The sequence below is a fragment of the Sarcophilus harrisii genome, chromosome 4 (assembly GCF_902635505.1).
Source record: "Sarcophilus harrisii chromosome 4, mSarHar1.11, whole genome shotgun sequence".
NCBI classification, from domain to species: domain Eukaryota; kingdom Metazoa; phylum Chordata; class Mammalia; order Dasyuromorphia; family Dasyuridae; genus Sarcophilus; species Sarcophilus harrisii.
In genome coordinates this window covers 336,088,865-336,116,752 of record NC_045429.1, presented here as the reverse complement: position 1 = coordinate 336,116,752, position 27,888 = coordinate 336,088,865, and the positions used below count along the sequence as shown (strand labels likewise).

Here is a 27,888-nt window from a genome sequence, read left to right as displayed (position 1 = left end):
TTAAGAATTTATGAAGTCCTGGGCATTGTGTTAAGCAGTGGGAATACAAAGGGGAGGGGGTATAACAGTTCTTATTCTCATGTTCTTGTTCTTCTTGTTCTCTTATTCTCTTTTGTTCTCTCCTGTCTAAAGGGAGAAACAACACACAAATAACTACGTATAAAGCTATACGAAGCTATATACAAGATAAAATAGAGAAAAATTTAGAAGGAAGACATTAGCATAAGGGGAATAAGGAAAGACTTCTCACAGAAAGCAGGAGTTTAATATTGAACTAGAAGGAAGTGAGCAGCCCAAAGACAGTTGAGGAGGGAAAGAATTCTAGCTATAGGAGACCACCAGTGAAAATGTAGAGAGTACAGAGATGGATTGGCTTGAGGAAAAAAAAGAGAAAGGATGTCAGTGCCATTTGATCACAGAGTTGGGGGGATAACATGTAAGATCAGAAGAGAGGGTGAATTATAAAGAATTTTGAATGCCAATCAGTAATAATTTGATTTCTAGAGGTGATGAGGAGTCTCTGGGGTTTATGAATAGAGAGTGGGGATGGGAAAAGTGACATGATCAGAATTTGATCAGATTTCTTTAGTAGCTGAACAGAATGGGAAGAGACAAGGCAGGCAGAGGTCACAACTGGTTACTGCAATTATTCAGGTGTAAAGTGAGAAGGGTCTACAACAGAATGGTGAGTGTCAGAGCAGAGAAGAAGGCTTATATAAGAAATATTACGAAGGTAAAATTTTAAAAATTATTTAGTTTAATCTTATCCTCCTAATTAGTTCTGGGCCCAGATCATTTTCCACTTGAAAATACCTATTCAAGATATGAGTTTTGATGGGCTAAGTCAATGGGCTGCCAATCTATCACATGCCAACAATTTTTAAAGAGACTATTTCCAGATATAAAGAAAAAATGATTATAGGGACTGAATTTCTATTATCATAGTTTAGTTCAGGGGTCCTCAAACTTTTTAAATAGGGGACCAGTTCACTGCCCCTCAGACTGTTGGAGGGCCGACTACAGTAAAAACAAAAACTTTGTTTTGTGGGCCTTTAAATAAAGAAACTTCATAGCCCTGGGTGAGGTGGATAACCATCCTCAGCTGCTGAATCTGGCCGCGGGCAATAGTTTGAGGACACCTGGTTTAATTTAATTATGTGATAAACTCAACATGTTACTTTAAAAGCTATAATAATAATATACATCAGTCCTGCCTCACATAAATCCAATTTACTTTCAAGTTAAGACTTATAAGTCAGTGTTATTGGTTCTCGTCAAGAATGAAGGACAAGCAACAACAATAATAGACATAATGCATTAAAGTTTGCAAAATTCTTTACAAAAATTATTTCATTTGATCCTTACAAAAATCCTAGGAGGTAAGTACAACTATTATGCCCATTTTACAGAAGAGGAAACTGAGTCAAGATCATCATCCCAAATCTCCTATTTTATAATTGGGAACTGAGCCCTAGAGAGAAGTGAGTTGCTCAGGGCCACATAAGTAGTAAAGGAAATATCTTGCTTTCAACTCAGGTCATCTGTCTCCATTGTATTTTCCACTATATCGTGCCACACAGAAGTGATCATTCATTCATTTAAATATTATTTATGGAGTCTTGATATAAGCATCACATTCATCAAGGCAATGAATAAGGATCCTCCCAACCCAACCACTCCCACAATTCCCTCTCTGTGGCAGGCACTGTTAAAACCAGAGCAAGACAGTTTGCGTCTGGTGATGGTAAATTCAACTCCACTGAGAACATATGAAAGGGAAGTGTCAGGTCAAAAAGCACTCAAAATTATTGATAATTATTGATTTTCTCCTCAACTATTTTGTAAAAGATTTATCAGGATATTCTCCTGGTTCTAGTATTTGGTAGAACACATGGTATCATTCTTAGTGAGTCACACAGCCTCCTAGTTAACTCTCTAAAATTCCACATTTTAGAGAACATGGTAAGTTGCAAATGGTAGAAGGCATTTCCTCTCCAGGAAGTACTCCATATCAATGAAATCACAGGTTCAATCTCCATTTTTCTCATGTTTACTGATGGTTTTTAATATTTGATGACTAGGAAAATGGCCGTTAGGGATATGGTGTAATTAGGATAGAAAATGGATTATGGACTATGAATTACTATCATACTTGTAGTAATTACCAGTATGAGTTAGACAAAGAAATTAGAAAGTGCTAAGAGTACCATGCTGAGAGAATGAAAGTCAATTCATGTAGTTGTGTCTGGGGAGAATCTGTCAATTTGACAATTTATGGATGTGTCCATCTGTGAATCCCCAGAAATTTTGAAAGGGTAATGATTTGAAAGGGAATTGTGGGAGTGGTTGGGTTGGAAGGATCCTTATTCATTGCCTTGATGAATGTGATGCTTATCATCAAGACTCCAAAATATTGTGTTTATTTGGAAGAAAAAGGGGAGAATAGGAATTAGGGGTTATTGTAGAGTCACTGTAGCTCTCTTTCCTCTATGCATGACAAATAAGGTTAAGTATAAATTAGAACCTGGTGCCTTGCCCATAAAGCAATTCTAACACAAGGTGGGCATGAAACCATGACTGATTACAAGTGCCTTTTTGAGTTTCCAGGAGCAGTTCCTTCATAGAAAAGAAAGTGACCAGAAACAGTCTATTAGGGTGGATCTGAGAGTGTGTGCATGACTTCCTCAATAAATTTCATATCAGAAATCCATGTGTCATTCTTCTCAATAGATAATAGAAAAATAACCCACTAAATAAGATAGGAAGGGGAACAGCCCTTACCCTCATGCCCATCCCAGTTCAAATTATTATGAAGCAAAGCAATGAATAATCCAAAGAAAATGAAAGAGTTTAATCTAGCCTGCTTATAATTTTCCTACCATATTTGACATTAATCATTAACATGAACAACAAAGTTTACCCTGAAGGTCAAAATACAACTCTATTACTAAGTGCTATTTTATCTACCTGAAAGATTCAGTAAATATTTATGGAGGCTGGTATCTAAGCAAACAGCAGGAAATTTAGGAGCTCTGAATTCTACCCAAAGCTTTATGTGTGGTCAGGAAGCAAACAGTAGAGTTCTCAAGGTATGGTTTGTTGTTAAGTAATAGTGAACATTTTTCCATTCCAATGCCAGAAGACATAAAAATCAAATGAGAAAATAATCTACTAGAGGTTTCATTAGGAAATATATAGGAACCAAGATGGCAGCGGAAAGACAGGAATTCATCTAACCTCTCCCCCAAACCACTCCAAATTCCTTCAAATAATGACTCTAAATACATTTTATAGTGTCCGAATACTCATTTTCCAGCTGAAGACAACTTAAAAGGTCAGCCTGACAAAGCCTTAGCCCCACACAAGTAAAGTAGGAATGGGTCTAGGATCTCTGAATCAGCACTAGTATTGGCAATTTCTATACCTCTCAGCCCAGAGATACCAAAGATCATTTGGAAGGTTAGCAGAAAAAATCTGTGAGAGCCCAATCTGCAATCCCAATGCAAGTCATACCAGTGTGGCCCCAGTCCCAATCCCAGTAAAGGAGGCTAGATTAAAATTTGTTATTTTCCTTTTGCTATTCATTGTTTTGCTTCATAATTAGGTTGATCCTTTTGAACTGGGATGGGCATGAGTGTGAAGGCTGTCCCCACCCTATTTTGTTAGTGAGCTACTTTTCTATTATCTATTGAGAAAATGACCTATAAAGTTCTGATATGAAATTTATTGCGGTTATGCACCCACTCTCAGACCCACCTAATAGACTACCTCTGATCACTCTCTTTTCAATGTGGGAACTGCTTACATCACTAGATCTTACAGCTACAGTGGGGTGGAGACATTCAAAACACTTCTAGAGCAGAAAAGATCCTTAGCAGGCTCTTTAGGTTGTGCAAAATCCCTGACGCTTGGAATAGTGCACCCTTCACTCTGGAAACAAAGCCCTACTTTAGCAAAGAGTTAAAAGCTGAGTAATGGGCTAGGAAAATGAACAGATAAAATTTTCTGACCATAGAAAGTTACTATGGTGACAAGGAAGATCAAAAGACACACTCAGAAGATAACAAAGTCAAAGTTCCTGCGTCCAAAGCCTCCAAGAAAAATGAGAACTGGTCTCTGGTTATGGAAGAGCTCAAAATAGATTGTGAAAATCAAGCAAGAGAGATAGAGGAAAAATTAGGAAAAGAATTGAGAGTGCAGCAAAAGAAAACACAAAAAGCTAATGAAGAAAAGAATGTCTTAAAAAGCAAAATTGACCAAATGGGAAAGGAAGTATAAAAAGCTATTAAGAAAAAATAATTCCTTAAAAATTATAATTGGGCAAATGGAAGCTAATGATTTTATGAGAAAGCAAGATACAATAAAGCAAAACAAAAAATGGAAAAATATGTGAAATATCTCAATGGAAAAACAATTGACCTAAACTGAGCTGAGAGAAATCTAATCTATGATGAAAGCTGTGGAGAGCAGGTGTTTATTGTGCTTAAAGCAATCTCCTAATTATTATCCTACGCAAATAGAGTAAAGTTTCTACTTCCTCTACTCACCTTTACATATAGAAATCAAAACTTCATTATTATAAAATTAATAATAGTTCACATCCATGTAGCGCTGCATTTAAAGGTCAGCCTTTTTAAATCACAAACTATTCACGAAGGTGGTAAATATGTCCTATTTGTACAGAGCAGTGAAAATTCTGCCAAAGCAGGTGCAAGGGTCACATCATTCATTGAATAGTTTATGCCTATTACCAATTTGTTTAAAATATATATATTTATATATCCTAGCTGACCCCCACCCCTAAGAAAAGATTGACTGAGGTCATCTCTGAGTTGTTTTGAATTGACAAATTCAGGATACTTGTAAGGAGTGGATCGTGGGGACCACAGGAAGTCAGCTTGTCACAGGGGCGGAGTCCATCCAGTCTATAAAAGTCCTTATCTCCAGGAGGCAGAGTTCACTCCACCACCAGAGGTAGCCAGAGGGTCCAGGTATCTGTCCTCAAAACCAATCATGGATTTCACTCGTAAAAGCTTCCATAGAAGCAACAGCTTCACTAATCAGCCCAGTTTTGTCATGAGTGGGGTAGCATTTAGGAAGGGGTTTATACAAGGTTTCTCTTCTCCCAGTGTCTATGGTGGGGCCGGAGGTCAGGGTACCCGAATTTCAAGCACCAGCCAAGTGGCCACTTATGAACGTAATCTCAGTGAAGATTTCTCTGTTGGCAATGAAAAAATCACAATGCAGAACCTGAATGACCGTCTAGCCAGCTACTTGGAAAGGGTACGGTCTCTGGAGCAGACCAACTCCCAGCTGGAAACCCAGATCAGGGAATGGCATAAGAAGAGCTCTCCCATCCTGACCCGGGACTACAGCTCCTATTTCAAAACAATTGAAGATCTCCGAAAACAGGTGAGAGATGCTGGATGGCTTTTTCTTTTCTCCTCTCTGTCTGTCTGTCTCCCCAAATCTGTCTGTCTGTCTGTCTGTGTCTGTCTGTCTCTCTCTCTTTCTGTGTGTGTGTGTGTGTCTGTCTGTCTCGGTCTTTTTCTGTGTGTGTGTCTCTCTCTGTGTCTGTCTTCCCCCTTCTCTTCTCTCTCTTTCCCATTTCTCTGTCTGTCTCCCCCTCTTCTCTTCTCTCTCTCTGTCTCTCTCCCATGTTTCTCTGTATGTCTGTTTCTGTGTCTGTCTGTCTTTCTGTGTGTGTGTCTCTCTTTCTCTCTCCTTCCCTCTCTCTCTTTCTGTTTCCCTCTATCTTTCCCTCTCCTTCTCTTTCTGTCTCTCCCCCTTTCTTTGTCTCTGTCTCTCTCCCATATCTCTCTGTCTTTGTCTTTCTGTCTTGCCCCTTCTCTTCTCTGTCTCTCTCCCTTCTCTCTCTGTGTGTCTGTCTGTCTGTTGCTCTCTCTGTCCCCTCCTTCTCTTCTCTCTGTCTCTTTTCCCCATATCTCTCTCTCTATCTTTGTCTATCTCCCATATCTCTCTGTCTCTGTCTCACCCTGCTCTCTTCTCTGTCTCTCTGTCTGTCTGTCTGTCTCTGTCTCTTTCTCTCTGTCTCTCCTTTCTTCCCTTTCTTTTTCTTTCTCTTTCCCTCTCTCTTTCTCACTCTCTCTTTCTGTCTCTCCCCTTCTCTCTGTCTCTGTCTCTCTCCCATATCTCTCTCATATCTCTGTCTCTCTGTCTCTGTGTGTGTGTGTCTCCCATATTTCCCTCTATCTGTCTGTTTGTCTCTCTCCCATATCTCTGTCTGTCTCTCTCTCACTCACTCAAATAAGAGTTAAGTGACTTCCCCAGGGTCACACAGCTAATAATTAATTGAGGTCCAATTTGAACTAAGGTCCTCCTGACTCCAGGACCAGCATTCTATCCTCTTCACCACCTAGATGCCCTGTGGTGACTTTTTAAGGCAAATCAGATTCATGGGATTTCTCAGAGAGATGGATAGAAAGCAATAACAAGAATCATAGATCTAAGCTAGAAGGGACCTCAGAGACCATCTAATCCAATATTTTCTTTATATAGATGAGGAAATCAAGGTTCAAAAAGTGACTTCTGAATCAATATGCTTTCCACTGTTTCATGCTTTTTTTTCTATATTGTCTCTGATAATGACAAGTTAAATTCAATCTATTATTATCTTCCTATTTTGTGAGTAACTTCTTATGTGACTTTAACTCCTTTGGCCTAAATGAATAGGACAATCCTCTCTCATGGATCTACATTTTGAAAAACATGACAGAAGCTGCCTCTTAATTACCTTGTTCATACCACTTTCCCCCAATAATTTCAGAGGCTTCCTTCATTCTCAGAAACTTTATAAATGAACACCAACACATATTGAATATCCATATACATGAAAACCAATATGTAATGAACATTTATATAAATGAATACCAATATATATAATGAATACCCATATATCATGAACACCAAATATATTGAATATTTATATAAATGAATACATGTATATATACATGAATATCAATATAATGCCCCAGATATGAGTTGGGAGAATGGGGGAAAAAAGGATGGATAATGATTAGCCATGGTTGGAAGAAGACTTAATAATACCTGAATTTATTTTAAGCCTATTCTCCTATCCTAGTTACCATTACAGATCTTTTAGGGGGATTTTCCAGCAATATTAGGTAGGAGGCATTGACTCACAATGGCTAGAATTTGAGATTCAGATTCAAATCCTATCTCAGATACTTACTGGCTTTATGAATATTAATCAATTATATAATTTTTCTGAGCTCTAGTTTTCTTATCAGTAAAACAAGAATGATCTACTTCACAGGCTTAATTGAGGGGTAAAGTGCTAGATGAACACATTTTTAATAATTATAACAATAATAAGCTGTTATTACTATAAATTAATATTGTATTTTTTCTATTCTTATTTTTTGATAATATATTAACAGCCCTAGTGTTAGATGAAGCCTCAGAATTCTATCATTTATATTCATTTTTCAAATAGCAAATCTGAGGTCCATGAAGATAACAATTCCAAGGTTCACACAAGCAGGAAGCTGCAGAAGTAGGATTAACCTCAGTCTTCTGAGTCAATATTTCTTCTACCTATGATATTTCCAAATCCTATCCTTAAAAGCTACAGTACAAAGAAAAAATGGGGATCTCCCTATCCTTAAAATCTTCTTTAGATTTTTGTCCAACTTCTTTAGTTGGACAAATAAGTAACTAACTTATCAGTGACCCATGGTAACTCTAATTATAGGCATTAAAGAGAAATTGCTGGACTGCTTAAGTAGAAGAAGCCCTAAAAAGATCTTGGTTTTGACTAGATCATCAATAATTCTGGCAGGAAGCCTTTGCCTTTGCAACACTCTATTAACAAATCAGAAAATTTCTTTTCATTATTTTTTCCTTTTGGGGAATAATTTTTCCTTAAAGCAAAGGTTATCTATCAGTGAGTCAGTCTACTTCTTTAAACATATATCTGACATCAGCTAGTTGAGTCACTTGGCCCAACTATAATAAAAATGTCCTATGAGAGTCCAGGTGGGGACTCAGGACTCCTCCCAGAGCAGGCAAAGGCATTCTTATTTTTGTCTCTACTATCAGGTCACTGTCTCCAGGATTCTTATGAAAGGATACCTTTATTTAAACAATTAGGGTGGGGGAAATCATTCATCTCTCCCAAAACCCTCTTTCCATATAAGTTTTTGAATGAACTTTGTAGAGAATCCAAATATATAGGCTAACTCTGATCTATAGGACTTTTGGGAGATTAAATTGAATTCCATAAGAAAGACTAGAGACAGACAGACAGACAAAGACAGAGAGACAGAGACAGAGAATCAGTGACAGAGTGAAACAGGGTGACAGAGACAGAGTGACAGAGACAAAGTGAGACAGAGATTCAGAATGACAGAGAGACAGAGATAGAGAGACAAAGACAGAGTGACAGAGAGACAGAAACAGAGTGAGACAGAGAGTATGACAGAGAGACAGAGACCGAAAGAGAGACAGAGAGAGAGACAGAGACATAGAAAGAGATACAGAGAGAGGACAGAGAAAGGTACATGGGCAGATTGATAAATATAAATGAAAGATATGTGGCAAGTAACAATGGAGAATATGCATATTTATATATGTGTTTATATATGGAGTATCCCAAAAATCTTAGAGAGTTTTAATAGTTTAAAACTATATATGATAGCATAGCATATAGTATTATGTATGTATATATGTATATATATAAAAAATCTTTTGGGAGTAGGGAGTGACCACTAGTGACTTCATCAGTTTATGGAAACTTCCTCTACCTGAGTAGTCCGGCAATTCCTCTTTATTTTACAGTCTTAGAGTTACCATGGATCACCGAGAAGTTAAGTTATTTATCTGTCCAATTAGCATTCACTGAGTGCCTACTCTGTGCCAGGTACTACCTTAGGCACAGGGTTTACAGAAACAGACCCACAGTCACATAGGTAATTGGCATTCTAGATAAGATCTGAGCTCAGGTCTTTGCCAAGCTATATCTCTATATGGATAGAGATGTGATAGATGGTGGGACAGTCTCATCTATCAGAAAATCCTGGGTTCCAGCCCTGCTTCTGATTTACTTAGTTTTATGAACATGAGCTTTTCAAGGGCCATTTGGTGAACCCCATGAGTTGCTAATAGTAGATAATGAAATCTCAGGTTTGGACCAAGATCAATTGACAAGTATTTATTAAGCACTAACTATATTAAGCACTAAGGAATGAACAGAAGGGAAAACATAGCTCCTGCCCTTAAATCTTTTACTTTATAATATGAGACAGCTTGTAAATAACTATCAACATACAAGATATATTCAGAATAGCTGGAGGAACTGAGACAGGCTTCCTGAAGAAGGTAGAATTTAAGCTTTCTGGAAAGAGACCTGGAAACTGGATGGTGGGGGTAGGGGAGATGAGAGGACCATTGCAAAGGCATGGACAGCCAGTGGGGAGTTAGGTGGCCATCATAGCTGGACCCTAGTATGCATGGAAGGAAGTTTGAGAAAACTGAAAAGTTAAGGAGTCAGGTTGTCAGGCTTTTTAAATGCCAAAAAGAGGTGTTTATGTTTGCTTGTGGATGTAAATGGGAGCCATTGCATCTTTTTAAGCATTTGAAATAAGGTATGACATTATAGCTTTAGGTTTGATATTCTAGGATGGGAATTGATGAATTTTCCTAACTCCAGGACTGTGCACTATGGTGCCACTTAGCTACCCAAAAACACTGAGGAAAAAATACTGAATTTCAATATATATATATATATATATATATATATATATAATCAGAGGCAGAATTTGAATCCAGGTCTTCTTTCTAGCTTTGATGCTAACTATCCATTAGGACACATTGCCATTCAATAGTTCAGACCAATTTCCTTTCACTTTTTTTTTTTGGTAAGGTAATTGGGGTTGTGACTTGCCAAGGATCACACAGCTAGTAAGTATTAAGTGTCTGAGGTAAAATTTGAACTCAGATCTTCCTGAGCTGCTCCCAAGTATTTTTTAAAAACACTTGATGTGATTATTGTCTCTAAAATAACAGGCTCTAATTTAGGGTAATTATATTTAAATAAATTTAACTTTTGGAAGTTTCTAATCACTTGTCTATTTCCTTTTCCTCTCTTTCTTTCAGATTAAAGATGCCCAGCAGGCCAATGCCTTTTGTATCCTGCAGCTTGATAACTCTAAACTGGCCTCTGATGATTTCAGAATGAAGTAAGTATGACCACAACTATGAAACCTTTCTAAAGAATTTTTTTTTGAAGCAGTTGAAATTAAGTGATTTATCCAGTATTACAACAACTAATGAGTTCTGAGATTGGATTTAAACTCAGATCCTCCTGATTCTAGTTCTATCCACTGTACCACCTAATTGTCCCAAGAACTAATTTTTAATGAACAACTGAGCCCATTGGGTTTATGAGAACATTGTGTAGAGTCTGTTTTAATGAAGTTTGTTTCCTCAAACTTTCATGCAACTGTTTATCTGAAAAGACAGAATCTGAGTTAGAAGTGACCTTATACTTCATCTAACCCAATCTTTTACCTATTGCAAAAGCATCTCATATAGTATTCCTGGCAGTGGGTTATCGAATTTGTACTCTTGGTGACAGGTCGCTCACTCTCTCAGAAGTGCAACCATTTTCTTACTGGACAGCTCTAGCTATCAGAAAGTTCTTTTTAAATTATATTAAAAGGTACCTCCTTGTATTTATACCCAAATGACCACAGTCTAGATTTAAAACTCTACTCCATCTGTCTAATCCTGACCAAATCACAACCTCAAAGCCTCAAGTTTCTCAAAAGCAAAATAGAGAAAATAATACTTGCTTCATAGAATTATGAGGAAAGATTTCTATGGACTTAAAATATTATCAAATCTGAACTATAAAAGGAGGAGGAATGAGGGAAAAACTTGTTTAGGCTATACAACTCTTCATGACCCCATTTGGGCAAAGATATTAGAACAGTTTGACATTTCCTTTTCCAGCTTATTTGACATATGAGGAAACTGAGGTAAAAGGGTTAAATGATTTATCCAAGGTCAGATACCTGATTTGAACTCAAAAGATGAATTTTCCTAACTCCAGGACTGTGCATTATGGTGCCACTTAGCTACCTCAAAACACTGAGGAAAAAATATTGAATTTCAAACAAGAGAACAAAAGTTCCCCCCAAAAAGGGCAGATTTAAAGATTTAAGAACTAGCTTACGGTTATTGAACACATTTAGATTTACAAAGCATTCTCCTTATAAAAGTAATGCATGTGTAATTACCCTCCATTTTTCAAATCAAGAAAGTAACACTTGGAGAAATCAATAACTGTCTAAGAATCACATAGTTACTAAGTATTGGAATCAGGGCTTTCTTTCTACTAGACAGAAAAGCACTATCTAGTGCCTAGCTCTAAAGAAATGCTCTCCCTTCCCTTTTTATTAATTTGAAAGTTGACATTAATTAAAATTTTGCTTTAAAGTGGGCCAAATTTATCTCAGAATTATCTTGGAATTATTATTATAGTAATATTATTAATATAATATGATTAATATTATTAATATAATATTAATGATATTGATATTATACTAATATTATTATAATAGGACAGAGTGGATAGAGAGCTGGCATCAAAACCAGAAAGATATGGGGTTTAAGACCTAGCTCTAACATGGACCATTTGAAATGTGGCAAGTCATTTAACCTCTCTCTGGGGGCAATAGGCAACTCTCTACAACCATCAGTCATAGAGAAAGTGATAAGCTTCAGTGGTGGAAACAATTTCCTCATTTGGGAGTTACTTAAACCACTGAAACCGCAAATCAATTCTCTATCCCTGTCCCTAAGAATATTATAAGTATAAATAAGTGACTGAAAAAAATCTTCCAGGACTTTAGAAGTACTAATTAACTTTTTAAAAAATCTGCATATAAGTACAGAACAAATTATTTTTATCTATTTGTGAAACACATTTAAAGGACTATGGGGCATCAATCCTAACAGCCTTTACCAGTAGAGATTTTACTATAAGCAGTTTGTGAAACTGTATTTCCCTTTTTTATTTTTAATCTAATTTATTTTATTACTTCTATTGTCATGTTATATTATATGTTATATTATTTATACTATTGTTTTAATTTAATGTTTTAAAATTCTGAACTAATTCCCTCAAAATTAAGTATTCTCCTAAATGTAAAAAAATACAAAAAGAATTCCAAATGAAATCACAGATCTCCATTTCATACTATTATCTTTTCTTAAAAGTATATAATAAATTCCACACATTACTTTCAAAATTATGCTGCTTCACATATATTGTATCTAGGATATACTGTGACATATTCAACATATATAGGACTGCTTGCCATCTAGGGGAGGGAGTGGAGGGAGAGGGGGGAAAAATCGGAACAGAAGTGGGTGCAAGGGATAATGTTGTAAAAAATTATCCTGGAATGGGTTCTGTCAATAAAAAGTTATTATAATAAAAAAAAGAAAATTTAAAAAAAGAAAAAAACAAACAACAAAAAAACAAAATTATCCTGCTTGCCTGAGTTCCCTGCTGAATTTTCTTCCATTATTTTCTGTGTATATCAAGAAATATCTGAGTAGGCCTCTTCTGGGAGTATCAACATTACCAACTCCCCTCTATTTAAAATTGTATTTCTCCTTTAAAAAAAAGTTTTAGTTATTTTAAATTTATAGAATAAAGCAAGTATTTCTATAATATGGCACAATAAAAAAGATGATTGCAAACGAAACTACAAACCTATTACATACATCTTGTTATTCCTTTTAAAATATAATAAAGTTATCATGTAACTTTCTTTCTTTCCAGAAACATAAAAGAGCTTGTAATTCAGAGATTTTGATATTTGAGATCTCACCTTCCCCAAATAGTTCACATGGGCGAGATTTCGCTATGAAAATAAAACCATGTTTCCTTATTCACATACATCATCGAACCACATTATATTAGAGATTGTATATTAATATAGTAATACAACTGATTGCCATTAACTTGAAGCCTTATCTGAAAGGCCTTCACAGGGAGGACACATTAGAAAGTTGTGCTTTAAAAAAATGGGTAAAAGTTTCAAAGTGGCAAATTTAACTGAATGTAAGGGAAATTTTCCTTAACAATTATCATTAGCCCAACACAGAATGTTGTCTTGGGAAGTAGAGAATTCCCCCTCACTTGGAGGGCTTCAAGCAAAGATAATATGCATGTATACATTAGGGAGAATTATTTTTCAGGAACAGGATGGATGAGATGAAAACTAATATAATAATAATAATAACAACAACAATAATGATTTATAAAGCACTTACTATGTGCCAAGCACTATGCTAAGTATTTTTTAATTCTCTTACTTGATTCTCCACAACATTGGGAGATAGATGCTGTTCTCCCCATTTTACAGATGAGGGAACAGAGGCAAATAGAGGTTAAGGGAAATTGCATAGGTTCACATTGCTAATCAAGTATCTGAGCGGGGCTTAGAACCAGGTCTTCCTAATTTCAGGCCCAATCCACTATCCATTCATTCACCACACAGATACAGGGGAGCTTCCAAAAATAAAAAGCCTCATTACTTTATAGTTGAATCACAAAGATAATAACCAAAAAAGGAATTGACTTTTGCATGACACTGGTTTTTTTTCAGAGCTATAACTAAGACAAGGCAAGCAGGTCTTTGATCAAGAGTACCAAAAATTCAAGGGTGTTGAAAGCACCTATACCTTCAACAGGTGGAAACAACTAAGCTCCTCAGCAAGAGTAGTTAAAATAGGAAGCTACTATATGTTTTACTTCCTTCCCCACTTTCCCCTTGCAGTAGCTCTTCCTAACCTATACCCCCCAGCAATTACTTCACAATCCTCCATGGGTCAATGTCCCTATATTTCTTTCCTGTTGGGATCCAAGATTTGAAGTCCATCTTTAGTGTCACTTTCCACCATGTTCTTCCACTCTCCCCTTCACAATTGTCTTACAAAAGGACAAATCGCTTACCCCAGCTGCCATAACTGCCTTTTACAACTCTGCTTATCTTACAGGTATGAAACTGAGCTTAGAATGAAATTGGCTGTGGAGGCTGATGTCAAGGGACTGCATAAAGTCTTTGATAATCTCACCCTACAGAAGTCAGATTTGGAGACACAAATTGAAAATCTGAATGAAGAACTGCTTTTCCTTAAAAAAAGCCACCAGGAGGTAAGGAAAAGATCAGAAATGTGACCCAACAGAAGAGATATTGGGATTGATAATGTTTCTGTTTCAGTCATTTTGATCCATTTTTAGCTTTAAGTCTAATGTGATGAGGTCTTTAGGTCACTGGGTTATCATCTCAAACTGGATAGAGGTATAAGAATAAACTTCAGAACAGAATTGATGGAGATGTTGTTTCTCTTAGGAGATCACTAACCTGAAAGGACAATTGGGTAACACTGTCAACGTGGAAGTGGATGCTGCTCCTAGTCATGACCTTGGAACCATAATGAATGAAATGAGACAGAAATATGAAATCATGGCACAAAAGAATCTTCAGGAGGCCAAAGAACAGTTTGAGAAAAGAGTGAGAAAAAAGATCACATTTCCAGGTGGTTTCCCCCCCAAAATAGAGCAACTTAAGTGATTTTCTTTTTTTCTTTCTGCTTTTTACTTTTAGATTGAAAGTTTGCAACAAGAGGTCCAAGTGAGTACCAAGGAGATAAAAACCGGTGAGGTTCAAGTGATGGAACTGAGACGCAACTACCAGACCTTGGAGATAGAGCTCCAGACCCAGTATAGTACGGTAATGTGCATATGATATCATATTGTGCAACATAATATAATCTGGTATATACTAATGACTTATTTTTCTCTATTTTGTTTTTGTTATTTTGATTTCTGGTCTGTTTGTTTGTTTGTTTTTGAGAGGCAATGGGGATTAAGTCACTTGCCCATGGTCACACAGCTAATAAGTGCTAAATGTTTCAGAATGGAATTGAATTCAGATCCTCCTCACTCCAGAGCTGATGATCCATCCACTACACCATATAGCTGTCCGTAGTAACCTATTTTTGTAGTTATTGTTCCAGATCTATTAAGTCATTGATGTGAATAACTCCTAGTATGCCCTCCACCAATGCAGATAGGCAACTCATCTATAATTTAGAGACAGACTTGCTTACCAACAGGTATATGTCAAAGGTAGGGTTTGAACTCAGTTCCTCCTAACTCCAAGACCAGCCCTCTCTCCATTACACCATCCTATCTCTCATGCTAATAGATAGATATGCTTGCACATGTATACATATATTTTTGCCATTTCCTCTTCCAATCACTTTTATAGATGAGAAAATTGAGGCAAATGGGATTTAAATGACTTGCCCAGAGTCACATAGCTAATAAACATCCCAGGCTGGATTTGAACTCGTGAAGATGAGTCTTCTTGATTCCAAGCCAGTGGTCTATTTACTGTGCCACCCAAATGTCCCATATAATATATCAGGGCTTCTTAAACTTTCTCTATTTGTGACTCCTTTTCCCTCAAGAAATGTTTACATGATGCCAGGTATATACATATAAAAGGTATCCCCCCATTCAGTAACATGATGAAAAATAGGGTAGAGACCCATAGTTGAAGAAGTTTAAATGAGTCATTTATAATTTATAATCTTAGAATGTTCCTTGAGGCAAAGAGAGATTAAATGATTGGCCTATGGCCAAGTACCATATGTCAGAGTCAGCTCTTCCTGATTCTCAAGTTCTCTAGACTACATACCCTATCTCTCAAGACATAATATAGTATACTATAATATTGCTTATAAGTACAATCTCTCCTGGCACATTTTAATGATCTGTATTAGCCCATATGTTCATATTTAACCAATTGAAAGAGGTTTTTATTATTTAAAATAATAATTATTATTTAAAGTATTTGTCTTAAATTACTTTTAAATAAATCTCAATAATAATAATTAATACCATTGCTGATAATTAAAATAATTTTTATTTTCCAAAAATTAAACTTTTTTAAAAACAAACTTTAAAAAGCCCTCATTCCAAGAACCAAGTCTTATTAAATAAGATCTTAATTTTTTTTAATGTCACAGATCTTTATGGAAGTCTGATAAAACCTACCAACCCTGATAGTTTGCCAACTATATTACGCAAAAATCTGTAGATAGGAAGACTGAAATCATGTGTATGAGGCTGGTGACATTGAAATTACTCCCTCACTTAAATCTAACTCACTTCCATGTAATGGCATTACCTTCCTGAAGTTATGGTTCTCATAACAACAAGAAATGGGTCTAATAATTTCAAAGTAGTGATGAGGATAAATGATATTTTGAGATTTTTAATAACTATAACATGATATGAAAATATTTGTGATTTCTACTGGTGACAAAATCAGAGATCCTGTTTTTAGAACAATACAGTACACTACACAACACACACACAATAATGGTTTGTTGCCTACATTCTTAACTGAAGGAAGCACTAAGCCTCAGTTAGAGGTTAATGAATATAAAGATGTATTTTTTTTTTCTCATCCAACTTCACAGACCCTCTGAAATTTATTCAGATCCCTCTGTGGATCCCATGAGGAAAAAGTATTGGCAATAATCAAGAGATCTAGATTAGAATCCTAACACTGTAATTACTGATTGACCAAGGAAATTAGCTTTCTTTGTGCTGCCCAACTGCCCCATAGCATAGATCAGGGCTGCACGATCTACTTTACAGCTTTATTGTGCGGAAAGGGCTTTGTCGACCTTAAAGTGCCAAGTATGTTATTTGGATTAAATCTTGTATTTCTCCATTGATTGTAGAGAGCATCTTTTGAGCATGCCCTAGAAGAGACCAATGCTCGTTATGGTGCACAGCTGGCTCAGATTCAAGCATTAATAAGCTCTGTAGAGGCTCAGCTGATGCAAGTCCGGTCTGACATGGAACGACAAAATGAAGAATATAATGCCCTTCTTGATATCAAGACCCGCCTGGAAATGGAAATTGCCACTTATCGCCGCCTCCTGGAAGGAGAGGATGTCAGGTTAGCCATCCCGTCTGGAATCAGTCAGTATCCTCTGCCGCAAAGGAAACTGTCTTGAAGTAGCTGTACTTAAAGGGGAAGGAAGAGGACTTCCACTGACTTAAAGCTTATCAGACCCGGCACAATTTGGGACATAGGTGTCTTAAAGCTCAGTTCTAAGGAAAATTGCGTATCTTGGAATAAAATTTAACATAAACCATTTTCAAGGAAACTATTGTATCTAAAAGTAAAAGAACTATTGAAAAGACATTAAAACCAATAGTCTCCTATCCCTATCCCTTTACAGATCTCTGTTATATTCTCTTTCTCTCCCAATTTTCTTCCTCCTTTCTCTATCCCCTTCCCTTTTTCTTCCTCCTCCCTTCCCTTCTCCTTTTTCTTCCTCCTCCCTTCCCTTCTCCTTTTTCTTCCTCCTCCCTCTTCCTTTTCTTCTTTTCCCCCTTTCCTTTTCCCTTTCCCACCTTTCCCCTTTCCCACTTTTCCTCCTCCCTTTCCTCTCCCTCCCTCTTGCTTTCCCCTTATTCTCACCCTTTCCCCTATACCTGGCCTCTTCTTCTTCCTCCCTCCCTTTTCCCTCCCCTCCCTTGCTTCCCCCTTTCATCTCCCCTTTATCCCTTTTTCTCACCCCTCCTTCCCCCTTTTCTCCTTTTCCCTTTCCTCCTTCCCATCGCTTTCCTCCTCCCCCTTCCTTTCCCTTCCTCCTCCTCTTCCTCCTCCTCCATTTTCTTCCTGCTCCTCTTCCTCTCCTTTGTCCTTCTCTTCTTCCTGTTCCTCCTCCTCCCTCTCTTCTTCCTCCTCCTTCACCTCTGCTTCCTCCTCCTCTTCCTCTTCTTCCTTCTTCTCCTTTTTTCTCCTTCTTCCCCTTCTTGTTATTGTTCTTCTCCTCTTCCTCTTTCTCCTCCTCCTCCTTTTCTTCTTCTTCTTTTCTTCCTCCTCCTCCTTTTCCTCATCCTCCTCTTCTCTCCTTCCTTTTCCCTCTCCCTCTCCCTTTCCCTCTTCTTCTCTCCCTCCTTCCCTCTCCCCTTATCCCTCTCTCTTTCTTTCTGCCCCCCTCCCTTTCTCTTTTATACACACACACACACACACCTACATATACAATTTAAAGTCTTGGAAAATATTGCTAAATTAACATCCTAAGCCAAGGATTATGAAATTTTGAGGGTGTCACAGACTCCTTTTAGCAGTCTAATGAAGGCTAAGAAATCCTCAGAATAATGTTTTTAAGTGCATCAAATAAAATACATAAGATTATAATTCGATTTTATTGAGGAAGAAATATGATTTATGTTACTCATCCAAGTTCACAGACCCACCCCCCCCCAAAATCTATTTAAAAATCTATTATGAATCTGTGGACCCAAGTTCAGAAATGCTATCTTAAAGAAAGGTCATCAATATGACATTCTATAGGATAGAACAAAATGTGTTTATAAAATTAGGATTAATCTAGGGGAACATCATATGGGGTCACTTAAAAATATTCAATAATTTCAAATGTAAAGGGTAAAAGAAGGATCCATTGTATGGATGATGCTAAACTTGTTTTTATTTCTTTTTATTTCTTCCAAAAAGATCTGAGAATTTCCAATTAGCCACTATGGATGAAAAAGGTAATTATTCTACATTCTACTTTTTACATGCATTACCTGTAACATTGAATTCTAAAAGAAAAACTATCCTAGGGCAGTTTGGACTTTTACTTTATCTGGGCTGAATCAGGCTTCTTAGCCATGATAGTCCTCTGGTCTTCAGGATCTATGTAATACTATATCACCTTAAGGTCTGGCCCCTGCACAGAGCTCTGCCTTTCTCTACTCTGTACTCCCTCTTTGCTACAGCCTTTACCTTGCCTCTTCCCAAGGTCTGAAGAATAGAGAGTCAGAATTCATTGGAATCTGTAGCCAAATTCTAAAGGAAATGGGCCATCTCCTCTCTCAGTGAAAGTCCTATCAATCAGAAAAGATTATCCTCTGTGACACCCACCCTCACAAATGAATTTTCCCCAGGCACCAGATTTTCTAGTTATGGTTCTGCTAAACTTTTTATTGTGGAACATACAAAGATCCAGGAAAAATGCAGTTCAATGTGAAAACAGCTTGATTCTACTTTGTCAAAATATGACATTTTTGAAAATAATATAAAGGACACTCCACCATACCCCACTGAAGAAAATTTACTTCTCCTTAAAAGAAGTGGGGAAAAGAAGAAATTGAAAAGTATACATTAGAGCTTTCTGTGATTCTGAAAGGAAATGATTAGGTTGGAATATGTATTTTATTCCCATTATTATAAACCTAAGAGGAGAGTTGGTCTATAAAATTCAACAACTTGCTGCATTTTTTGCCTTCATCTATAAAACTTTTCCATTAAAGTTTTATGCTTGGGGGCTCATTTTGGCATGCAGGTGACCATAGATTCTCACAGACTAAACCACTGGATTATAAACTATGGAAAAGTTTAGACTAAAATCCAGTATAGACTAAAGCAGTCTTGAAGGACTCAATACCTGGGTTGCTGTCAAGAGATGGATTTCTCAGGAACAGCAACTCTCTAAGACTCTAAGGTGTGGAGGGTTGCAATCTGCAATATGGAAGTGATAACCCACACCAAGGAAATAGTCTATCTTTAAAATATATGTCTAAATCTAACCTGGTGATTTCTGTGACAATTTTATGTATAACTATGTATAACATTTATGTTTATGTCTACATGTGTGCATACATATGTATATGTGCCTGTTATAAATACCTATATTGTGTATCTATGCACACATGAGTATATTTTTATCCATATTTATATGTAAATGTGTATACATACAATCAAAACTCTCAATAGATAGACAGAAATTGCATTTAATTTAAATGCAACTATCTTTTCAGTTCTTGCTCATAAAATACCCAGCATTATTAAGATATAAGTAAATGGATTAGGCAGACTTGGGATTCCTCATATTAATTAGTAAACAGATGGAAGGTTTGTGCATAGTCATTATGTAGATGGATGGTAATTAATTGGGTGGTACATTCGATTAGGTTTCCAAAATTAGTGAAGTGCTATTCTTTGTAGCAACTAATTAAGATCATGTAATTACATGAATTAAAATGATATAAAACTAACTGGGTGAATTGGAATGGTAAATTAAAAGCTCTTTTAAAGGAGTTTATTGTTGTTGAGTTGTTTCAGTCATGTCCAATTCTTTGTGACCCTATTTGGAGTTATTTCCTTCTCCAGCTCATTTTACAGATGAAGAAACTGAGGCAAACAGTTTTAAAAGACTTGCCCAGGGTCACACAGTTAAGAAGTGTCTGAAGCCAGATTTGAACTCAGGAAGAGGAGTCTTATTGAGTCCCAGACTGAGCCTCTATCCACTGTGCTACTAGCTGCCCAAAGTTTTAAAGAACATTAATACAAAATAATGTTAGCTTAAAATTTGGTAATAGAGTTGGTGAGAATAGTGGATGGCATAGTGGATGGAGGGGCTAGCCTTGGAATTATATAGATTTGAGTTCAGGTCCACTGCTAACAAATACTATGTAATCTTGAGCAAGACATATCCCCCTCAGTGCCCCCAGGCAATTAGCATGATGGAAAGAGCTAGGTGTAAAGTCAGGAGTTTTGAGTTCAAAATTTTGCCTCAGATGCAGGAAGTTAAACATTTCAGTTTTCTCATCTGTAAAATAAGACAGTTGGAATAGATGACTTCTGAGGTTCTTCCCCAGATCTATGATTTGGCACAGTAATTTACATAGGAATTGTCAATGATCTGTATTGATGGAAGGAATTTTGATAGCAGGAATTCCCCAACATTAATGAAAGAGACAGAGGCAGAGACAGAGAGAGAATGGCAGAGGAAGAGAAAGAGAAAGAAAGAAAAAAGAAAGAGACAAGGAGGAAGGAAAATGGAAAAAAGAAAGACAGACAGAGAAATGTAAATGGCTCTATTTACATGCATGAATAAAAATCGAGTTCCATCTGTGTCTTTCATACAGATATAAAGAAAACCCGGAAGATTAAGACAGTTGTGGAAGAAGTAGTAGATGGCAAGGTTGTGTCATCTCAAATCAAAGAAATAGAAGAGAATATATAAGCAGCTACCAGAAGAAAGTGGAATCAACAAGTTGGAAAAATTTGATCAAACTTTACAATGCTCTGTTAAGAAACTCCCTTTTAACAAGCTTGGTGAATGTTTTATGGTAACAGGAGATAAGAAACTCATTAATCATACACTTCTATGAGATTTTTCAAAATGCCCTCCAAATACTTCATTCAAAACATTTGCAAGAATATTACTTAATATAATTATTCATACAATCAGTACAAGGAAATTTAAAAGCATCTTCATTGACTGAAAGTTGTAGACCTTCTAATCACAAAAATCCTCTAATTTTATAGATACAAACATAAATGAAGACAAATCTCTTTCATTTTTCCTCCCAAAATTCATATAATATTTTTCTGTAATCTCTTTTCTTATCATGACTGTTTCTCTAATAATCTCACTGAATTTCAGAGATCTTGATCTTTCTATCTCTTCTGAATTAGATTTCTATTCCTACCCCTAAGTCATCTACTATGGCATATTTTAAGAATTTGACTCATTGCACATGTCTATGTGAGAGATGATTTATTTGGACCCCTATTCTATTCCAACCAGTATTAATCAATTTGGTAGAATCATATCAAATTTCTTATATAAGGGCCCAGAGGTATGAGCTGCAGATTCAAAGTTCACTTGCTTAACTATAGGAAGTTAACTAAAGGCCCTCCACCCATGTTTTGCTTTGTTTTAGTGACCAAGCCCAGTATGGCAGAGGTGACAACTACATGGAAAGTCCCCAAAAATATATTTGTATTTCCATATCAATCCCTCATCCAATAGGAGCAATCGCTCTTATCTGAGGTCACTAACTGTAATAACTTGTACTATTTCCTCTTGCCCAACCTAAAGAGAAGCCTGCCTATCTTGAATGAAGATATTCCTTACTTCACCCAACTTGTGGCCCTGCTGACATATTACTTTGTTTATTTTAGCTTATGTATCACCTGTCAATCAATAACATTATTGTGTGTTTGCTATAGTTGTTCTTGAGTGATTGAACATCTAGCCCTATAAGAATAAGGTCCTGGAAGGAGAAGGCATCTCAAATATTGAAGAAGATCTAAGGTCCACTTCATTAGAAGGGATTATGCACCACTTAATAAAGTGCCATTGGCTCAGAGCTCTGTCTCACTATTGTAGGGGTGACAATTTTAATCTCCCCATCTACAAATGTAGCTCATCATATTTGGAATGAGCATCTAAGAAATTATCAAAGACTTCAGCCTTTCACAAAGTAAAATAATGACTTTCTTTATACTCTTATCAATAAACAGTATGATTCAGTGACTCATGATTAAATCTTGTTTTATGAACTGAGTATATATTATTATCTTTTCTTTTCAATGCTTAGAGGTAAGTTGTATTATCAACAAATAGATTAGATGTGCTGAGAACTCCTTGTACTATTCTGTAACAAACAGAAGGTTTGAGGATGGTCATTTTGTAGATGGTGCATTTGTGTGGGCTTCAAAGATTGGTGATGTCCTTTCTAAATGTAACTAATTTCTTGCAGAAACATGTTGATCCTCAGCTGACATTAACTTGATATTATCTAACATTGACCAGATATAACCAGGTGTTAACATTTTCATTTACCTCTAATTATCCATTTATCAGATACACTCCTTTACATCCTCTACTAGGGAAGTTGATTTTTTGAGCCTATGTTAGGCTTTACATTTATCCCTAATAAATTTCCTATTATTAGATTCAGCTAATTCTACAATTCAATTCTTTTTCACCATAGCATAGGTTTCGTTACCATTCTTGTTAAATTATGATAGCTAGTTTCTCTAGTCTTAATTTCCAAAGAATATGTCCAAATATGCAAAGAGATCTAAGAACTAGATGGTAGAATTTTGATTTCCAATATCCACAAAAGATAATGGGGGAAATATGATTTTATTCATTTGCTCTTCTTGCCTCATCTATTAAAAAAACTTTTACTTTATTATTACTTAATACAGGTAGATATGGCTATAGATTTTGGCAAAAATTCTTTGTGATTCTTGAAAATAAGAAGCTTTGAAATTCACTATGGCTACTATTAAAATATTCACTTGTTTTATGCTAATTAATCTTTTGGAATCCAGAATGCTATATTCGTGTTTGGCTGTATAGAGCAATAGGAGAATTTTTCTGCTCTACTTTAGTTCTGAAAAATATAATGTTATACAGATCCCAGCAAAGGAAGAATGAAAACCAATAATGTATTAAGTTGAGTGCCCACCATCTTTAAAATTAAAATACATAAGTAGACATTTCATCCTCAAAATGGCTGACCAATTTTATGTACCACATAGATAAATTCTGGAATGATAAAAAAAAAAATTGATGAATTTGCAACTAAATGACCTGGATTCAAATTCTGATTTCTAAACCACTCATTAGCTATTGACCTTTAACAAATTGTTTGACTTCAATGAAACTCAAGGTCCCCTGACCTTTCTATCATATTATCATCATTATCACATTAACAACTTTCTCTAATTAGGACATTTGCTCCTAAGTAAATTTTTTTTCATAAGTCAAAGGCTCTGTAAGCTTTTGAAGGAAGCTATGGATTCTCACATTAAGTTTACTGTTCCTCTCTGTAAATCCAAGACAAGTCTTTCTTCCATTTAAAATTCCACCAGCCTGTTGCAATAAACATACAAGCCTAGAGTTGTCAAGTTGTCAGAAACAATTCTTTTCCTCTCTTGAAGCTGCAAAAAAGAAACAGCTAATTAATTTCTATTATGCAAAACTACTAGCAAAGGAGGTTTCCACTGACATTTGCTTTATGGTTGTAATGAGTGAGTCTGTTCACCGCACATAATTGGATTCAGAACAAATTTTCATCAAAATGTCTATGGTGTCATCTTTATTAAAGTTAAATGAATCTGAGAAAACATATTTAAAACCACTAAGGATTAAGGGAAAGTAAGTGCTGTCAAGTCAAATAATTTCAGAAGTAGAATGCAAAATGTTAACCTCAAAAGTATTTGTATGTATATATGCAAATATTCACATATCCATCTTTGGTACATGCATATGGATATATTCATGCACCTGTACATTTATGGAAAAATGGGGCCAAATTTTTGTATTTTCCTTTGAAAAATACTTATGTATTTTATGCATACACTCAAATATTCAATAGTCAAATGGAACTATTATGAGAGTGATGTGGATACTCCTTCAAATGCCTAACCATTCTGTGAACACTTTTCCTTTCATAAGTTTTCCACAAGAAGTTTATTGAATATGCCATGGGTTTTCTAAGTCTTCGGCAAAGGCTACAACTAACTCATAAAAGCAATACACCTGTGATGTTCTTTATTTGGTATAAGTCAATTTTATTTTCTAGTCATAAATTTCTTTGAAGACATGAAGTATAATAATACATGATAGAATGATGGAGACAGATTTGAGGCTGAGATACAATATTTCCATTAGGGAAAATCAAGGGAATTTTCATATATATGAGCTGAGCTTTGAAGGAAGAGAAGGGCATTAGAAGCTTAGGAAAAAGAGAGTAGATTCCAGGAATTGGAGATGGCTAAACTTCCTAAGCTTTTCTTGCCTTGACTACTGGAGTAGGGAAGGGAAGGGAAACTGGCCAAATTTAGTTGCCTAAACATGATAAATATGGGAAAATGTTTAGAAGAATTGCACGTGTATAACCTGCAATGGATTATTTACCATCTAGGAGAGGTGAGGAAGGATGGAGAAAAATTTGGAACACAAGGTTTTGCAAAGGTAAATGTTGATAACTATCCTTCCATGTATTTTGAAAAATAAAAAGTTATTAAAAAAAACAAATTTAGTTGCCAAACTGAATAAACAAAGAATTATCATTCTTAACCAGTAGGAAAACCAGAATAAAAAAGAAAAAAAGCAAGGGAACCAAGATGATGATCAGGTCATGGAAGACCTTGATATGGTCAATTTACTAGCCTCCTATCAAAAGACTCTTATTCCTCTGGGCAAAACCCAAGTCACCAGAACAATGAAATACAAGAGACTAGAGAAATGGTCAGAATGAAACATTCAAGTTTGAGAAGGAAAGTATCCAAAAGACCTTCTCTCTGCACCACGAAGACAAATTACTCTGAGTTCCTAACTCCAATAATGTGACTGTGATCTCTTGTAAGATGACAGAAACAAATTTAGAAAGTCATCTAGCTAGACTAACTATAAAACTATGTCTTAAGATTTCTAGCTCATAGGAGGCCAAAATCTGGAAGAAACTGAGTATAGCCATGAAATCATTATTTTATTTGATTTGGTACAATAAATTGATATATTTATTTAATTGATTCTATACCTATGGGTAAAAACTTTATGCATCAAGTGTGTTTTTCTATGTGGCCAACTCCATTGTGCCCCTATTCCTAACTAGGATTCAGTGAAATACTGCCATATTAGAGAAGAATATTTCTGCTAAGATAGGACTTAAGAGTTGTACTGATTAGAGGTTGTTGTTGCTGTTGTATTTCATCCTTGTTCCTCTTCAAATTGGATAAACTCCCATTGGCCATATCCTTTAGACCAGGGGTGGGGAATATTTGGCCTGAGGGCTTTATGTGAACCATAAAATCATTTGCTAAGACAACAGCAGGAGATGATGAGTTGAAAGCTGGATAAAACAAACTTCAAATGCTTGAATTCTCTAAGTTGATAATTTTGTATGACCCACAAATGATATTATAAATATCCAAATGGCCCTTGGCAGAAGGGCCCCCACTTTAAACTATTGACTGAGTGTGCCATCCATAAATGGGACAGAATTAGGGGATAGAGTTCTACAACTCTATATGGGATTATATGGGAATCATGGAACTTGGTGAGTATTTTCCCAGAGTTCTCCCTAGTGCTAAATGGAGTGGGTTTTCCTAGCACTTGATTTTTATTGTAAATAATACATGGCTAATGGCAAGTGATGCACCCCACTGGTTAAAAATATATGGAGGCAAGAGATGCTACGTCAACTTTAGGGATCAGTTATTTGGTCTTGCTGGATTGTAGAATACATGAACTGAGATTTTGGGAGCAATGGAAGTAAAGAGATAGGAAAAGGATTGAGAGACATTATGGAAGTATACTTAGTAGATTTGGAGATTGTAGTGAAAGAGAAGATTAAAGATCACTATAAAATTTTGAAATTAAGTTATTAGAATTATAATCTATGCAATTAACATAAATTGGAAAGTTAAGGATGGTCAAGTTTTGGAAAGAACACCAAGTTCAGGTTTAGATACATTTGTAAACTTCTTGATAGCATGAACAATGTTTTACTTTACTTTTTATCCCCAGATCTTAGAACAAATGTCTGACACACACTAGATACTTAATAAATATATTTTGACTTGATTTAAAGTTGACTATTTCATCCTGACACAAATTCAAGTTACTTCAAAACATTCAATAGCTCATTTTCTTTGTGCACTATACATTCATTCATTCATTCAAAAATGGCATATTAAATACCTATTTACCATATAAAATAAGCTATGCTTAGATCATCAAGCATTTAGCTCTTTAAATGTGTGAGACATTTTCTTAAATGCTGAAAAAAAAAAGATGGACTTAAAAAATAATCCTTTGCCCATTAATTGGGGAATAGCTGAATAAGTTGTGGCATATGAATGTAATGAAATACTATTGTTCTATAAGAAATAATGACCATGCAGATTTCAGAAAAATCTGGAAAGACTAAAATTAACTGATGCTAAGTGAAGTAAAGAGAACTAGGGGAATATTGTACACAATAACAGCAACATTGTGTGATGATCAACTATGATAGAATTAGTTTTCTTCAGCAACAAAGTGATCCAAGACAATTCTAATAGACTTGTGATGGAAAAATACCATTCTTATTAAAAGAAAGAACTATGGACACTGAATAAAGGTCAAAGCTTATTATTTTCATTTTTGGTTTTCCCCTTTTGTTCTGTTTTTTTCCTCAACATGACTGATATGGAAATATGTTTAAAATGATTGTATATGTGTAACCTATATCAGATTGTTTGCTGTCTTGAGGAGTGAAAAGGGAAGAGAGGAAGAGAGAAAAATTTGGAACTCATTATCTTTCAAAAATGAAAGTCAAAAACTATTTTTACATATAATTGGAAAAATAAAATGCTATTGAGAAATTTTAAAAAGAAGAAAAAAAAAAGGGAAAAAATCCCTGTTTCAAGGAGGTCACATTTTAATTGGGCACAACAATGCAAAAATGTCAAGGTATATCCAAGATATGTACACAATGTAGATGGAAGACAATATGGAAAAGAAGGAACTAGCAGTTTGGGGGAAATAGTGAAAGGCTTCTTGCAGAAAGTGGACTTTGAGGATCCTAGAATATTTATAGGGAAGCAAAGTGGAAGAAGATGAATATTAGGGAGAGGCCAGTTTGTAAATGGGAATGAGAAATAGGCTTTGGTGATATTATCAAAACAACACATTGTCTCTATTAGGGTGAAAGGATGCCTTTTGACAAGCAAACTCTACCCCTCCCAAACTCTTCTTTGCCAAACAAATACCTAATAGGCATCCTTATTTTTGCACCAATAAACAATTTCCAATTGCACATATGATTTACCTTGGTCAGGGGATGCTCAGCTGACAAAAGCAAAATGAAAGGTTGAATTTTTATTGTTGTGTGCAGGTTTGGACTTGACAACTGAAACACCTACTTGATTAGATATAAAAGGCTACTCATCTTGGTGTATTTTGCCCCTTTGCTTCTGCATTTTGCAGTCTTAGCAA

At 35.8% G+C, this 27,888-nt stretch overlaps 1 protein-coding gene across 1 annotated transcript; it reads left to right on the top strand.

Moving 5' to 3' along the window:
* Positions 1 to 4,968: 4,968 nt before the first annotated feature.
* LOC100932623 (keratin, type I cytoskeletal 20) lies at positions 4,969 to 22,425 on the top strand. Its single transcript, XM_003768246.3, has 8 exons — positions 4,969 to 5,412; positions 10,138 to 10,220; positions 14,056 to 14,212; positions 14,412 to 14,573; positions 14,667 to 14,792; positions 16,819 to 17,039; positions 18,612 to 18,649; positions 21,029 to 22,425. The coding sequence occupies exons 1-8, from the start codon at positions 5,014 to 5,016 to the stop codon at positions 21,124 to 21,126; spliced, it is 1,284 nt and encodes a 427-aa protein (XP_003768294.1). The 5' UTR covers positions 4,969 to 5,013; the 3' UTR covers positions 21,127 to 22,425.
* The last annotated feature ends 5,463 nt before the right edge of the window (positions 22,426 to 27,888 follow it).